Below are 14,950 nucleotides of genomic sequence, written 5' to 3'. Positions count from 1 at the left end.
TATTCCAAATAAATTAACTGCAATAAAGTTCTGTAATCAAGTACTTAGCACTTATAAAAGTTAAAATTATTAGGTATCACAGGTTTAGAATTGGTTTACAATACAGAGTTTCTGCCAGAGAAGGCAAACTGTAGAATCTCAAAATATGAAGAACACATGCCTAGATTTTAGTGGAATTAAAATCTACTCAAAATCCATATAAAAAAGTATCTTAACTAGTAGTGACAATGGATAGCTAAAGCCAACCATTCAGGCAATGCAGAAATTGATAGAAATGCTCCTTTATTTGTCTTTATGCTGTTAAGTGGCTCTAGACTAAAAATTATTAGTAGGAGTAGCATAATTTCATTAATTATTTTGGACTTCTACTGAAAATAGTCATTTTAACTCTTGCATTCTTTACCTTGTCAACTTCAGTGTCCAAAGTCTGAGTAACTTACTCAGATGCATAAAGACCCGCAGAAGCCACAGAACCCTGTAATAATGTAAGTAGGCACAGAAAATAGGAATTTATTGAATATCTACCACTTATGAAAGTTAAAACAGCTGGGAAACCAGCAACCACTAGCGGTTTCACAAAGCCTGACTTCCTTTTTAAAATCCAAGTTCAAATATGGATTTTTAATCATGCTAACAGAATACTTGAAACTAACATGGCATTCTTTAACACACGAAAAAACCCAAACAGAAAAATATTTTCTATCACATTGGACCTGAATTAAAACATTTGGGAAAATAACAGTTAAAGCAAATTATTTTTGTCTATTGAGAGTTCTGGGAGTTCACTTTCCTAACTTAACCTCTCTATGGTAAATAACGTACGAGCGTGTTCAGGTAAACTACTGTAAATGATACCAGCAAATGAAATCTAGGAGATTCTACATTATGGAGCAGAAATATGAAACTTGGATTCAGAGGTAGGTACAAGTTAAGTCTTTGTCTTTCATAGGAAGCTTTAAGATTTAAAGAAACTACTGCATGTTTATTTTGAGATTGGTTAATTTTTTAGCTGGCTGTAAGCCTTTCTTATGTTTCAAAAACTGCAGGCTAAAACGTTTTACTATTGTGTGCTGCTCTAGAAAAAAAAAAGGGAACCAATTTTTGGTCAAATGGGAGATGAGAATATCTATCACCCGCCCCACCTTCATCAGCCAAGTGATCCCATGCAGTCTTTCTGAGCTTGGAAGCAAAAAACCCTTAATTTTCTCATGTACCTAATGTTTCAGTAGTACACTAGATATTCATGATATTGACACTGTAAAATAAGAGCACTTACATCAGTACTTTATTGTTTAAGTCTCAGAAATGTACATATCACTGCAGGAGAACATCTCATGTTAGTCTTCGTGCACTCACCCAACTCTAGGCATAGTGTGAAGAAACATTAATGGATTATGTCAAATTGTTAAAGATTAAATGGGAATGCTTGTTCTTTTATTCCAGTTACCAGGGTAATTTAGAACTGTTGAGGAATACTTCTTGCTTACAGAAGTCCTTCTTACAGTAGAAACCATTTAACTAAGTGCTCATTCCAAGTATTACCGTGGCAAATAAATAAAATCCATGTGTCAAGCAGATGGCTCCAAATTTGCTTTGGGACAAAGAATCACTTCGTACTAAACAAGCCTTCCGCTTTTAGAAATCATTTCAATTTAATGGTATGACTGTTTTTGTCACATTTGACACTAAAATGTAAAGCCACTCTGGTAGGCATTGCCTTTCACAGACGAAGTCTGCTCTTGTAGTTGAGCAAGAGATGACAGACAGGCACGCCAAGATAAGTTAGTCTCATTTTCTGTTTACCTGGAGGCAATTCCAGTTGAGATCAGTTGAAATAGCAGATCAATTTTTTGTATTTTTAAAGAGTAAAGTATCGTAATATCAGCATCCTTTACCAAGCAATACAAGCGCAGGTTACTTGTACACAACAGAAATGTGACTGCTATCAACTTTTGCTGCCAGTGAGTTTTCTGTTAAGACTACATCTGTAATCCCGGATTTGAGAGTTTCTAATGTCTCATTTATGGTACCCCATCACCTCCTCCATCCCCACTTTCAATCAATTCATGTTTCTTTTTTTGCCTTATTGCCAAGCATCGTGTAATGCCCAGTGCACCTCCTTTTAAAAACCGTACAAAGTTGTCTCCCACCAGAGGCCCTAAAGCAAAGAGGTTGGCTTCTTTAGTGCATTCGTAAGTGTATGGATCAATCTCTATAGGATTCCCCTTGCATGTGATGGGTTGATTAGAGTGATGACCTATGCTATGTCCTTGGTCCTTTAAAAAGAAAAGATTTGGATGAGAGCCTATCAGAACTAGGGCTACAGAAAACTTCAAAATTTTCTTCAGTCCGGAGGCACTCTGAAGAACACATTTCATTTCAGGCTTGAAGGAAAGTACATTGTGTTCAGGGAAACTAGTGTAAGCAGAATGTTGATTAGAGTCCACGGTATGAGACTGAGTACACATCATATGATAGACCTTATGGTATTCAGGGTAAAGCTTTTTAGGTAACTGTTTGAAAATCAGGCTTGTATCGGTAACTCTTCTACGAAACACATGGACTACTGGGATGTTGTTGTTATAGGCACACAGTACTGCATCTGCTGCTGTTAGTCCAGCACCCACAATCAACACAGGGTCTGCCTTCCCACGTAACTTTCCTTTGCTGATTGCGGCTCCAAAGTCAGACATGGAATGGAGGACAAAAGGAAAGTCTTCTCCTTCAACTTGCAGTCGGCCAGGAGAGTCAAAGGTTCCAGTTGCAAGAGCCACATTCTCAGCAAAGAGGCAGAAGGGCACATGAGAACCATCTGTTGCTCGCTGATAACCTCTGACTTCCCAGTTTCTCTTAATAAGTAATTTCTGTCCATCTTCCATTTCCAAATGCTGTGTTGAAATATCTTCATTTTGGTGACTTCTACCTTCATCATCCTTTTCTCGGTAAAGCCTGGACACTGATGTTATGTAAACATTGTCTCTGAAATTCTTTTGGAGGCCCATGACTTTAACATAGTGTTTATAATAACAAGCTATTTCCTCTGGCATTACTCGATCACTCTTTATATTTCTGAAAGAAAATTGAATGGTTCCAGTTAATAAATAGACCTTACTGGTAATTTGAATATGACAGATATGACATACCACATGACAGGTCAAATTTATGAGGACTGAATCTTCTCAGTGTAAATGACACCGAGTTCAACATCTTTAAAGGCATTTGGTTTATTTGTTCTCTTGTTTTCTGATACACAAGACCAGCTAACTTTTTTAATATAAGTCTTTATACAAAGACTTTATGTAAAATGCTATGGTGATTAACAAATTCAGTGAAACAAAGCTCTAGAGTATCACAGCAGCTCCATATAAAAGCATTTTACAAACATCACAACTATCAGCAATATTGGCTAAACTTGTACTCAGTGAGAATACACTTACTATCTAAAAAATTAAATGTCATAGTTAATTTCTAATTTTGAAACTCAAGTTTCAATATGTTACTGGAACCAAGTATTCATTATACTTTACAAAAGACTTCTCCCTTGGGTATGGTTAAATTCTCTAAGTAACAAATGAAGTACTTCCATGTCACATGAATGAGCAAAGCAAACATAGTCTTAATGCAACTATGTAAACAGGATTGTGAGGTTCAAGTGTTCAGTAAAAAACATTTTTGCACTGCAACACTGCTATTACATCTGTGCTTTTCTCATGATTATTGCAGTCTCATAAGAAAAATAGTTGACAGTGCAATTATTTGGAACAGTTGCATGAATTTTGCTGCTTCTTTATAAATAAGCTCTAGGAAAAAGGCAAAACAAACTGTAGTGAACATCAAATTATACTTAAAATCATATTTAGAAGTAATCAGGCTACTCATCTTTTTAGACTAAAAAGATAACAGCATGTGTTCTTTTAAATGCTCAGGTTACTATGAAAATCCTCATGAGGTATTTATTGGAAGAGCATAACGTGACAATATGTCACCTCTTGCTAGGAAACTTAGGAAACTATTCTACATAACTAGATTTTTTTTTTCTTTTATCATCAATCCTTTAAAATAAGCTTGTTTAATTGTAGTATAACAGGTCAGCATTTCTGGTTTTAGCATTGTTGAAAACTATAATACATAGCTTCAGATAATAAGCAGCTTATGGGATTTCAGTTAATAAGGAGGCAAGATTGCTGTGGTTATCTAAGAAAAGGATTAAAGAACAAAGCTACAGTTTTCTCACTTCAAGGGTTGTCCTGAAATGAGTAACAATCTGCCCTCAAAGACATATGCCCAAGTAACTCTACTTCTTCATTTCCCATACATGGTACAAAACCAACTTCCTTTAATTTTGCTGGAATGAAGTCCAAAAAATTAAAATTTTAGAAAAAGCTCATGGAGAGTTCATCTGCTGACACTGACCTGTATGAACTGAAGTAAAACCAGTGAGCTTGCACAAGAGTAAATTTTCTTCTCAAGTTTTTTCAATAAATTTATTGCTACAAATTAACACTGAAATACTGAATTATTCTCTTAAAATTAAAATTCATAGATTTCAGATGCTGCAGCTTTGTCTGTAAAAGCTAATGCTGATATATGTAACTTCCTGAATGCAAGAAAGCTGGTGTGTGCAGCAACTTCAGCTGCATAGCTATTGAAAGAGGAACTTGCAATACTTCCTTCAGTGGATTTGAAACTCCTTCCTCCATCTTCCCTCACCTCTGATCAGAACTGCTTTCAGTAAGTGCCTCTTTTTGAAATGCTGCTGGAACACACTGCTGCCTGTACGTTTGCTTTTGGTGCACTCATGAGCAATTATTCTGCCTGACCATCGTCCAGCTTTTCCATCAGAGTACACACAGGAGAAGAATTTCCAGTGCCATCAGACAATTTAATAAACTAAACAACAAGCCCTCTTGTGAAGTTTGAATATTTTCCAGTTATCTGGATTTTTATAGGCACTAGGATTCCCAAATAGATTCTGCAGTATCTTTACCTGCGTTTGCTAGCTGCCCACTCCTTAAAGCTGAGGCCAGGCAATTCCATCCAGTCTCCAAAACTGATGGTTAGCATAGAGCCCTCCATGGACTATGGAGAAAACATGAAGATCCATGATCAGACATTTCAAATTCATGTAAAAACCAGTGAAGCTCTTCTCATTGTACTCATTTAGAGCAACAAAAAAGCAAACCACAACATAAAACCACATGAAGAACGGAAGAACTATTTCTGTGTTACACTTAGATAATAAGCAATCACATGAGCTGATAAAGAAGAAGGTGAAGAGAGAGAATGTGAAAGGGAAAAATAAAATCAAGTTATTTAATATACAAAAGAGGAAGAAAAACATGTGAAAGCATCATCATATAAAGACATCAGGATTTAAGATTTTGTATAAAAGCACCTGGAAACAATGCAGAAAAGAAAAAAAAATATAGAAAATACTCTTCATTATAATTCATTAAATATAAACTAACAAAAACCTGGTAATGTAAGATAGCACTCATGGTCACAAACACCCAGGGTAATTTCTTCCTTCCTTTCCCATATCCCCCATTTACTTGGGCTTTGGTAGTGAGCAGCTGAAACTGCAACTGGCACTACCATCTAAAACAGCCCTAGAGTAAGGCAGTAAGAAAAATCCCAAAACAGAGTTATCAGGTTACTCTAGGAGTGAGATAACATTTTCACTCACATGCCAAGCCCCACCAGGTGGTCCTTTTCCAAGCACTATGTGTGGAATGTAATTATGTTGTTCTAACTTCCAGTGCAGAACAGGTGGGTAGTCATAGCCAAAGTCAGCATCAGGGTGAAGCAATGTATCAAAAAGCACTGCAACTGGGTTTGAGGAGCGTCCTTCCAGGCCTTCTGACAGGTACTCCAGATCCTGAAGGAGAACAAATTTTGAAAAATGTTAATGCAACTTTTAATGTTCATCATGCTATTCTAATGTACAGAAGTTGAATTACAACAGAAAACACAATTAATTTGAGTTGCATTTTAGTTAAAGGTATTTAATGCAGTGATTCAATCAAAACACTCTTCAGAAATAACTGCTATGATTCAGTTCTTTGTAACTCTGAATAATACATCTCACTCATTTAAAAATTACATGTTAATAACAGTAATTCTGGCACAAGTCAGTATTTGACAGTCATTGTAGAACAAGAAGTATGTGGAAAAATAGTCAGAGATCAGAGCAACTTAGTAACATCTATATTTATAGACAGCAGACTGCTTTTAACAAAAGACTGCTAATATTTCTAGGAGCCCCATTTTGATAAAGCAAAATTGAAATCTGGAATTGTTAAGCTTTAATATCAAGTAGAAAAGGCTCTTTTGACAGCTCTTAGCTAGTTCCAACACTAACTGTATTATATCTTAAAATAATGGAGATAATATAAGCATTATTTTCAAAAAGTAAAAGTAGGATCATTTTACACAGCAGTTAATGTTGAGAAAAATTTCTAGAATTTTGTAAAATGTTCACATTTCAGCATCTATTAACAGTCTTGTTCTAAAAATTGCAGTAATTGCAAAAATTATGCAATAGCAAGTATTTGAGAAAAAAACAGAGATTTGAAGAAAGAACTGGATATAAGATCAATTTTTGCTGACAAAGTCAGTACAGCTTAGCTTCCTAATTAGGCAAAATATCAGGGGGTTGGGAGAGGATGAAGCACATGAAACATCTGTAGCCAAAACTTAGGCAATTTAGTCTCATGCAAAAGAAAAAGACCTTGAGACATAGGGTAAACATTACACGTAAATAGCACAGAACTGAAACAAAAACACCCTCCAAAATCCAAAGCCAAACAAATCCCTACTTACCCCCTACAAACATAAATCCATGTTTGTATTTCAAATAAATTAGTCACAAAGGCAATACAGTGAGAGCATTGTCTGTAATCCATCAGGAGTACAGTGAGTTGAGTGGAAAACAGTGTTAACATGGCAAACCAACAGACAAGTGGAAAGGAAAATGCTGGAGAAGATTTAACGAACCACATCAGACAGAAAAATCGGATGTGTATATGGGTAACAACTACAGCACAAGAGCAATTGTCAATGCAACACAAACACTGAAAAATGCATATTGTTCCCTAAAGAAAAAATGGATTGTGTTTATAGAGGATATATGTCCCCAATATAACTAAAAATGAAATCTTAGTAAGAATTGTAGTATTTAAGAATATTTTAACTTGAACTATGTGTACTTTATGTATGTTACTAGCATGTATCCTTCGTGACAGTGCCCAAACATGCCAGGACACAACAACTGGAATTCCTCCATCAACCACTGACCAAGTCATGTTTTAGATACTCCTGGCAAGTAGTAAGAATTCAGCAAAGAGACTGTAAAACCAAAAAACACCACAAACTACAAGCGTTCAAGAACCACAAACAACACTACACGGCCCAGCTTTGGATATAATGGTTGTGAGTTGATTCTATTTAAATTAACAGAATAACAAAATAACTTAATAATGCACTAATGCTGGCATTAGTAGGAAAAGAGCCAGACAAGATGGAAACCAAAGCTTACTTGATCAACAATGGAAAGATGTCGAGCTTCTTCTAATTTTGTATGTAGGATGGGGTTTGGGTGTATAGCTTCAGGAGATAAATATGGCCTGTATCCAGAGAGCAGGTAAGAAAGGCAAATTCCTGAAGGTCCATTTCCTATTAAAGAAAACATTTACTGCTTTAGGAAAAATGTTTATAATATACAATTTGTTAATCACTAAATATACAGCAACAAAATAATACTGAAGTAGTATAATGCCAGACTGTCTTGATTCAAAGCAGCTTATAAACTTTGCAGTAAAAGAGAGCTTTTTATAGGACCATCCTTCAAATAAACAGAGCAAATTTTTTTTTCAGTTGAAGAGAAACAAATGTGTGACTTTTACACCAGGAAGAAAAATACATTTAAAGAAGTTCTCTAATTTAGTATGTCAAATTCACTATTCTTGTGTGAAAATGGCCTGACAGATAATGGTCTGCCTGTCAATCGCAGTGACAGCTGAATATTATTGCCGTCTTACAACTTTGCATTCCCATAGGCACTGTACAACACAGAGCAAAAAGGCAATCTGGATTATATACTCTTCAGGTCTGTCCATAAAATAAAAGGAAGAAAGAGACAAATAGAAATCATAAAACTGAAAGTCAGATGAGAAGTTACAGACATAGCAAAACAGCAACATAAAAGCTAAGTGAACACAGACCTCCCATAGGTAAGTGGTAAAGTACAAGAATCTCATGTAAGACCACATTCATTGTTCAGGAAGAGCATCAAGTCAAACATTTTACCAGCTCTGTAGTATTTTTAATTTCTATATGTGTATTGCTGCAATTTTAACAGACACTTATTTTTAAAATGTTATTAAAGGTACGAGATAGATGGGAACAAAACATTACCACAGGTAAACATTTCTATTTATTTGACTAGTATTAAACAAAGAAGGGGACCATATTTATCACATGCAAATACAAAAGTAACATTCATGTTGCAAAATCAGACATCAAAAGTTATGGAAAGCTAAATCAGAAAAGTATGTGCTATGATACACAATTTAAATATGTGGCTATGTATTGTTATTTCTACAGCTCCTCCTACTTATTAACTAAATGAAAAGCACAATGTTCTCCTAATGAGCCACTTGTCAGTACTTTGTCTTTGTACATATGGTATTATTAATTTATTCATAATTTAATACAGCAGGCATTGTTGGAGGTTGAATGTGAGAAAATTCTTACTTCTAACGATTTCATCTCTTGATGTCAAGAGTTCACAGGTCATTTACTTTTCCCCATCGCCTTTGCACATACTATTTTCATCACCTGTTAACAATGCCACTTCTCCAATGCCTCTGTTTTCCGATTCCTCAGTCCTACATCCCCCATTACTTTGCTGAGGCCCTGTTCATTCCCAGTCTCTCCCGGCTATACTCATCTGGTCCCCAGTGGCAAAATATCCCATACTTTATTACAGTGCTGTGCACATAAACTGGTCATAGCCATAGGCTACAAGAAAATAATCTAAAAATCTAAAGACAGTGAAAAAGCTCTTCCTTACGCTGTTCTGCCCTCCCACAAACAGATCAACATAAGATAGCTGGATATGCTTCAGTCCAGGAATTTAAAGCTTAAAAAAGATGCAAGCCTCTCCTGTCACCCATTTGCCACGAGACAGATATGAGAACTGTAGCAATACAGAGAAACTATCCCTAACAAAAATCAAATGAAATCATGAAAACACTTTATACCAGTAATTCAAAAGCACTTCTATGGCTGGGTAAATTCTTAACTGTTTTAAGAATTATAGCTTAAATGCAGTAAAGCATTTCTATGGCTGGGTAAATTCTTAACTGTTTTTAGAATTATAGCTTGAATGCAGTAAAGATTTTTTTATCTTTTTACAACTGCACAGCTAGCTTTATTTTCCTGCTGGGGTATAAAGAAAGCTTGTACACAATAGAAAGAGGAAAATGTGTGCCACAGCCAAAGATGCAATGTTAAAGATCATTCCTACTGGATAAGTATAAAATAACTGAATGGGTAACAAATGTTGCCCAAAGAAAGACTGGTAAGGGCCAAGGACATTACTGGAGGATGGGATGGATGGGTTATATCTAGGACTTAAAGGGATCACTTCATAAGGATATATCCTCACTTTAACTAGCCCTGCTTCTCTCTGAAATTTGAGGTTGACATGAAGTCCAGCAGTGTGCCTTGGTGGTCAAGTAGGCCAGCAGCATCCTGGCCTGTATCAGGACTGGTGTGGCCAGCAGGAGCAGGGAGGTCATTCTCCCCCTGCACTGGACACTGGTGAGGCCACACCTGGAGCGCTGTGTCCAGTTCTGGGCCCTCAGTTTGGGAAGGACATTGGAGTGCGTCCAGAGGACGCAGGGAGGCTGATGAGGGGTTTGGAACACAAACCCTATGAGAAATGGCTGAGGGAGCTGGGGTTGTTCAGCCTGGAGAAAAGGAGACCCAGAGGTGACCTTATCACCCTCTACAACTTCCTGAGAGGCCGTTGTGGTCAGATGGGGGTTGGTCTCTTTCTCCAGGCTGCAGCTGACAGAATGAGGGAACAGAGTCTTAAACTGCACCAAGGGAAATATAGGTTGGATATTAGGAAAACGTTTTTTTACAAAAAGGGTGATAAAGCACTGGAATGGTCTGCCCAGGGAGTTGGTGGAGTCACCATCCCTGGATGTGTTTAAAAAAAGATTGGATGTGGCACTTGGTGCCATGGTTTAGTTGAGGTGTTAGGGCTGAGTTGGACTCTATGATCTCAAAGGTCTCTTCCAACCTAGTGATTCTGTGATATGAAGGTGAATTACTGTCACTGAGCTCCCTGAACTTTTCTGGGACCATCCAGAGAGCAGATCCAAACCTAGTTCCTATTCTTTAAGCAGACTGAATCCAAGGGAAAGGAAATCCCTTGAGATATGCTGTCAAGAACACACAGGATGAAGGTTCAGCTCTAAGATCTGCAATTAGGCTTGCTATGATTTTCTCACAAAGTTCTTGGGAAAGAAAGAAAAAAATATTTTTGAAATGACAAATTAATACCCAAGGGTTTTGTTCTTTATTGACACACAGTGCCTCCAATAAGACCTCTGACTGCAATCAGGATATCCTACTATAAAAACTTTGGTTATACAGTCAATATAATCAAAAACACCACGTTAATTCAAGAAGTGGTGAGAAGTTTGTTTAAATATCAGCAAAATGTTCTCTTGATTAACAGCAAACTATAGTACAATCACCTTCACATTATGTGTCTAAATTTAAAGCAAATACTCAACTTCAAGTATCATAACAGTCTTGTTCTTTGGATGAGGAGTGACAACATTCTACACAGTAATGATCAAAACTAGTGCATGGATGGAACTGTTTCTTCCCAACACAGGTACTGCACAAAAGTTCTTAAACCAGTAGAGAGTGTTTATATATGGGGGGGATGAAAACTATTTTCATACTCCTACTACATTATCAAATCATGTTAGATCCCTTCAAAGGGCTCTTCAGTAATAACAGGCTATCAATGGAGAAGATCAGTTTGTGAAGTATCTCTAATATATTTGTGAAGAAGCATTTGGATGTTGGAGAAGCATTCAAGGCAGCTGTGTTTGCTGTCAGCACCTGGAAGGTGCCCTAGACAAAGTAAGTATTGAGCACAGGTATTTGCATAACGCGCATTTGCAAAACTAAACTGTGGAAACTGAGTCATAAACCATACGACAAACCTATACTAAGGCTGACAAAATGCCAGGACACCATTCTCTTCAGCTGTGATGCAGAACCCATCAAGTGATTCATGTCTGTCACACATACGTAAATCTACTATATGAGCACTATTTATATATCAAAGAGAGCTTTGAGAACAGGCACCTTACAAACTACAGGCTTTCAAAGTTGAGGAGACTTACTGTGAACACAATTATGTTTCAACATCAATCTCCAAAATCTCTGCTTGTTTGCAGGTAAGTACTTGCTCTAGTCTCAACAGCTTTGGACTAGATTATTGAAAACCTTCTTTACTTCAAATCTTTTCTTTATCCCCTCATGAAGTCATGGCAATAATGAGCTAGTGACCAGCTGTTGTTGAAAAACCTTGGCCCAATACACATTATGCTGGCACTTTCAATTAAGTTGTGTACTGTGGAGCCTCCTCCCTCTGTTATCCTGTTATTTTACAAGTACAAGCCCTTAAGTGTTCAGTCAATACTACAATTTATTATTTTAAACTAGCTGAATTGAATTGGATTCATTTTGGAAAAGATATTTATTATTATTATGGGAGAATATTTAGACATTGGTGATGGATGCAACAGAGAAAAAGGCAATTAATGAGAGGTTAGCACCTCATCAACATACAGCATACACTTTACATTATGCTTTTCACACTCCCACATGACCCCACAGATTTCTACTGGTGTACCATTGACAATCTACATGCATACAGAAACAGACATATCACATTAATCAAACCCTATGTTATCAACACTAGAATCAATACTGTTCTTCCATTAATACTCCCATATCTGCTGCCAAATAATAATGCAGATAATTTTTTAAAGCACAATTTGAATTCAAATATACCCAAAAAAGTCCTTTAATATAATATAATGCTGCTGTTGATAATTATAATAACTATATTACTCGAATAAACATCTTCACTGTAAAGGTCCTAAGCATTAGTTATTTAATGATAAATTATTTCATGCAGCAGGTCTATAAAGGCAATGGCAGTGACAGTGAATCTTTAAAAAAGTGAAAAAACTCACCTATTATTACTACAGGCAGAGTAAGAAGGGAGTCCCCAGGCAGAACAGTTTCTTCAATTAAAGGCATTCTTTTAATCTTCCTCCCAAGGCTGTCACCAAAGTACTGAACAAAGGAATTCAAAAGCTGTCCTTCGGTTTCAGTGCCGCTGTAAGTTCTAATTAAGAAGGACAGATGGGAAAAAACTAAAATGAAACAGTGAACTGTTGTCAGAAGAGTCTCTTCAAAAATAGTCTCTTTTGATGTTTTACTTTAAAAGCTACGAAACTGGCAAAATAGAGACCAAAACATATATGTTTTATCCAATCTAAACAATTTTACTCTTCAGCACAGCTTTTCTAATAGATTTTTTAGAAGTCCACTTTCTCCTATCAAGTCTACAGAAGGATAACAAAAAGGCACAGATGGTTCCAGAGAAGTACAGATTTCTAATCTCAGTTTATACAAAGCCAAAGTATAACCACAAGCATTATTTTGATCCCACACACAGTAGAACTCATTCCTCATTATCCTTATCAAATGAGGAGATACACACTGCCTAGCCAATTAGCAACATTAAGGCCAGACAAAGCCTGAAGGAGCAGCTAAGGTACAACAGCAACGTTCATATCCCTTCCTGCTGGCTGAGCAGCACACAGGACTTCACCTCAACAAATTTCCATTCAGAGAGAAGTGAGTCCGGTTAAAGCTGGCAGTGGTGTGAGGATGGATCCTTGCGAAGTGATCCTTTTAAGCCCTAGACATAACCCATCCTACCACTGTTAAAAATTTTTACAGGAAGACTTGCCATGTAGTCAGATCAGCTCCTGCACAGCAGACTGCTTTCACCACTAGCCATGTTCCTGGATTTCTCAGTCCTTCCTCTGAAAAATGCACTTGAACTTCTCTTTTAACTCTTCACCATCTAGATGTGCTTCTAGAATACAAAGACTTGTATTATAATGTTTTCTATTTAATTATTTAGGAGTCCTTTCCAAAACCTTTCCAGGTCATTGAAGAAGCACACAAACTATCAGTCTAGCAAGAAAGACAGTCAAATTAAAAATAGTCTGCTACTGCAGTTATTTTGTCAAGAATTTGAAAAGTAAGGGAAACCAATTTTGAATTAAAAATACCCCTATCAACAGGGGGATATATTTTTAGAAAAAATTATAAAAAATGTTCTCTTTATAAACATGGTTAATTATCAATAATAAATAAAAGTATTCATCTATTTCCTTAGACTTTGCATATCATAAAGAAATTCTACAGTTTCAGTAATTATTTTATACACAGGATCAAAACTGTAAGATGCTGGTCCAATTCCCAGGGCCTTCGAGAAGCCACATACACTGCGTACTGCCTCAATTCCCACAGCACCCAGGATTCTGTTTCCTCAATGGGGAAGTCAGAGGTAAACTGGAGACAGAGCTGTGCAGTAACAACAGCAGTAGCACACTCTGTAACACATCCCTCTGATGGCATTGTTAAAAAGGGTGGGGAGCTATTCTGAGGTTGCATTTATTTTGGAAAGTATTTGATATCACTATTCCCTGCAGTACTACAGAAAAAAAAAGCAAATTACTTGCTTACTGCTCGATTACAGCTGCACACTAGTTCTTGCAGCCACCTAACATCCAAACAACATGAGTCAGATGAAAAAGAGGAGCCAGAGAGGGGATATCTAACAGTCACACTGAATTTTTCACCTCTACTTTTAGAAAGAAGCAGGTAGACTGTTTTATTTCCAGGCTTTGCTCAAAGTTGACCAAGGAAATACTACCTTATGTTTTGCAAAAGACAGGCTTAAGTGGAGCATGCACACTTTAGTGTAGCTTTACTACACTTGCTGTGCTCGATGGAATATAAAACCAAAAGAAACTTCAAAATTTCAAAAGAAATTTCAAAACTTCTTTTAAGAGATTTATGCACAACGCTGTAGGCTACAGAAGAATCCTTTAACTATAAAAATGTTGCTTCTGTGTAGCTTAGTGCATCACAAACTACTAACCCGGTGATTTTTCACAGGAACATACGCACACATGTGCAGTTTCTTGTTCTTTGCACAGGAACACCTGCACACAAAATGCCGTGCATATGAAGGACTGCTGTCAGCAGCACGTTCTTCCTTTGCAAGAACATCATACCGGAACCCAGCAAGATCTGAAGTTAGGGGCCATCACCTTCCTAACCTCTGAACAACACTGAAAGCCACCAACTACCAGCAGTTTTTATCTTGATAAAGCTCACGGTAGACAGTTTGCAGTGGTGGGGACTTGGCACAATTACCTATGGTTCTAGTTCTGCAGACATGCAAGTGGGCACAAGACAAGTCAGTTCCAACACTAGTGCCTATTTTTTTTTTTATACTGGTCACTCTAATACCCTGAGCAATTGCATTCTGCTAATCGCCGAGATTCCAAATATGTACGAACATGTGCCTCAATTGTTTTGCGCTTTTTTTTTTTTTTTAAACCCATTAGGAGAAAAAACACAATATACACATAACAGGTTTTACCCCCATTTGAAAAAGCTAATAATAGTAATTCGGTAGCAACTCGTAATTTGCTGCAGGTTATTAAAATAAATGGAATATTTTCCAGGTAGCCGTTTTGACAGATGCTAGAATACACTGCGTACTTCCAGGAAAAAAGAAAAAAGAAAAAAAAAAAAAAAAAAA

General features: G+C 36.7%; 1 protein-coding gene across 1 annotated transcript; it reads right to left on the bottom strand.

Moving 5' to 3' along the window:
* Positions 1-1,261: 1,261 nt before the first annotated feature.
* On the bottom strand, positions 1,262-12,450 carry OSGIN2 (oxidative stress induced growth inhibitor family member 2). The gene is made up of 5 exons (XM_015617634.2): positions 12,294-12,450; positions 7,538-7,674; positions 5,687-5,878; positions 4,988-5,079; positions 1,262-3,069 (listed from the first exon to the last, which is right to left on the bottom strand). The coding sequence occupies exons 1-5, from the start codon at positions 12,358-12,360 to the stop codon at positions 2,022-2,024; spliced, it is 1,536 nt and encodes a 511-aa protein (XP_015473120.1). The 5' UTR covers positions 12,361-12,450; the 3' UTR covers positions 1,262-2,021.
* Positions 12,451-14,950: the final 2,500 nt, after the last annotated feature.

Source organism: Parus major, chromosome 2 (genome assembly GCF_001522545.3).
Source record: "Parus major isolate Abel chromosome 2, Parus_major1.1, whole genome shotgun sequence".
NCBI classification, from domain to species: Eukaryota; Metazoa; Chordata; class Aves; order Passeriformes; family Paridae; genus Parus; species Parus major.
Note: the sequence above shows the minus strand (reverse complement) of the source record. Positions and strands in the feature narration are given on the sequence as shown.

Bases quoted from the DNA above. Each gene is read 5' to 3' on its own strand.
- OSGIN2 (XM_015617634.2), bottom strand. From the start codon at position 12,360: ATGCCTTTAATTGAAGAAACTGTTCTGCCTGGGGACTCCCTTCTTACT. The intron at 7,675-12,293 runs GTGAGTTTTTTC...TTTCTTTAATAG, and splicing joins TCTGCCTGTAGTAATAATAG to GAAATGGACCTTCAGGAATT. The intron at 3,070-4,987 runs GTAAAGATACTG...ATTTTCTTTCAG, and splicing joins TGGGCAGCTAGCAAACGCAG to AAATATAAAGAGTGATCGAG.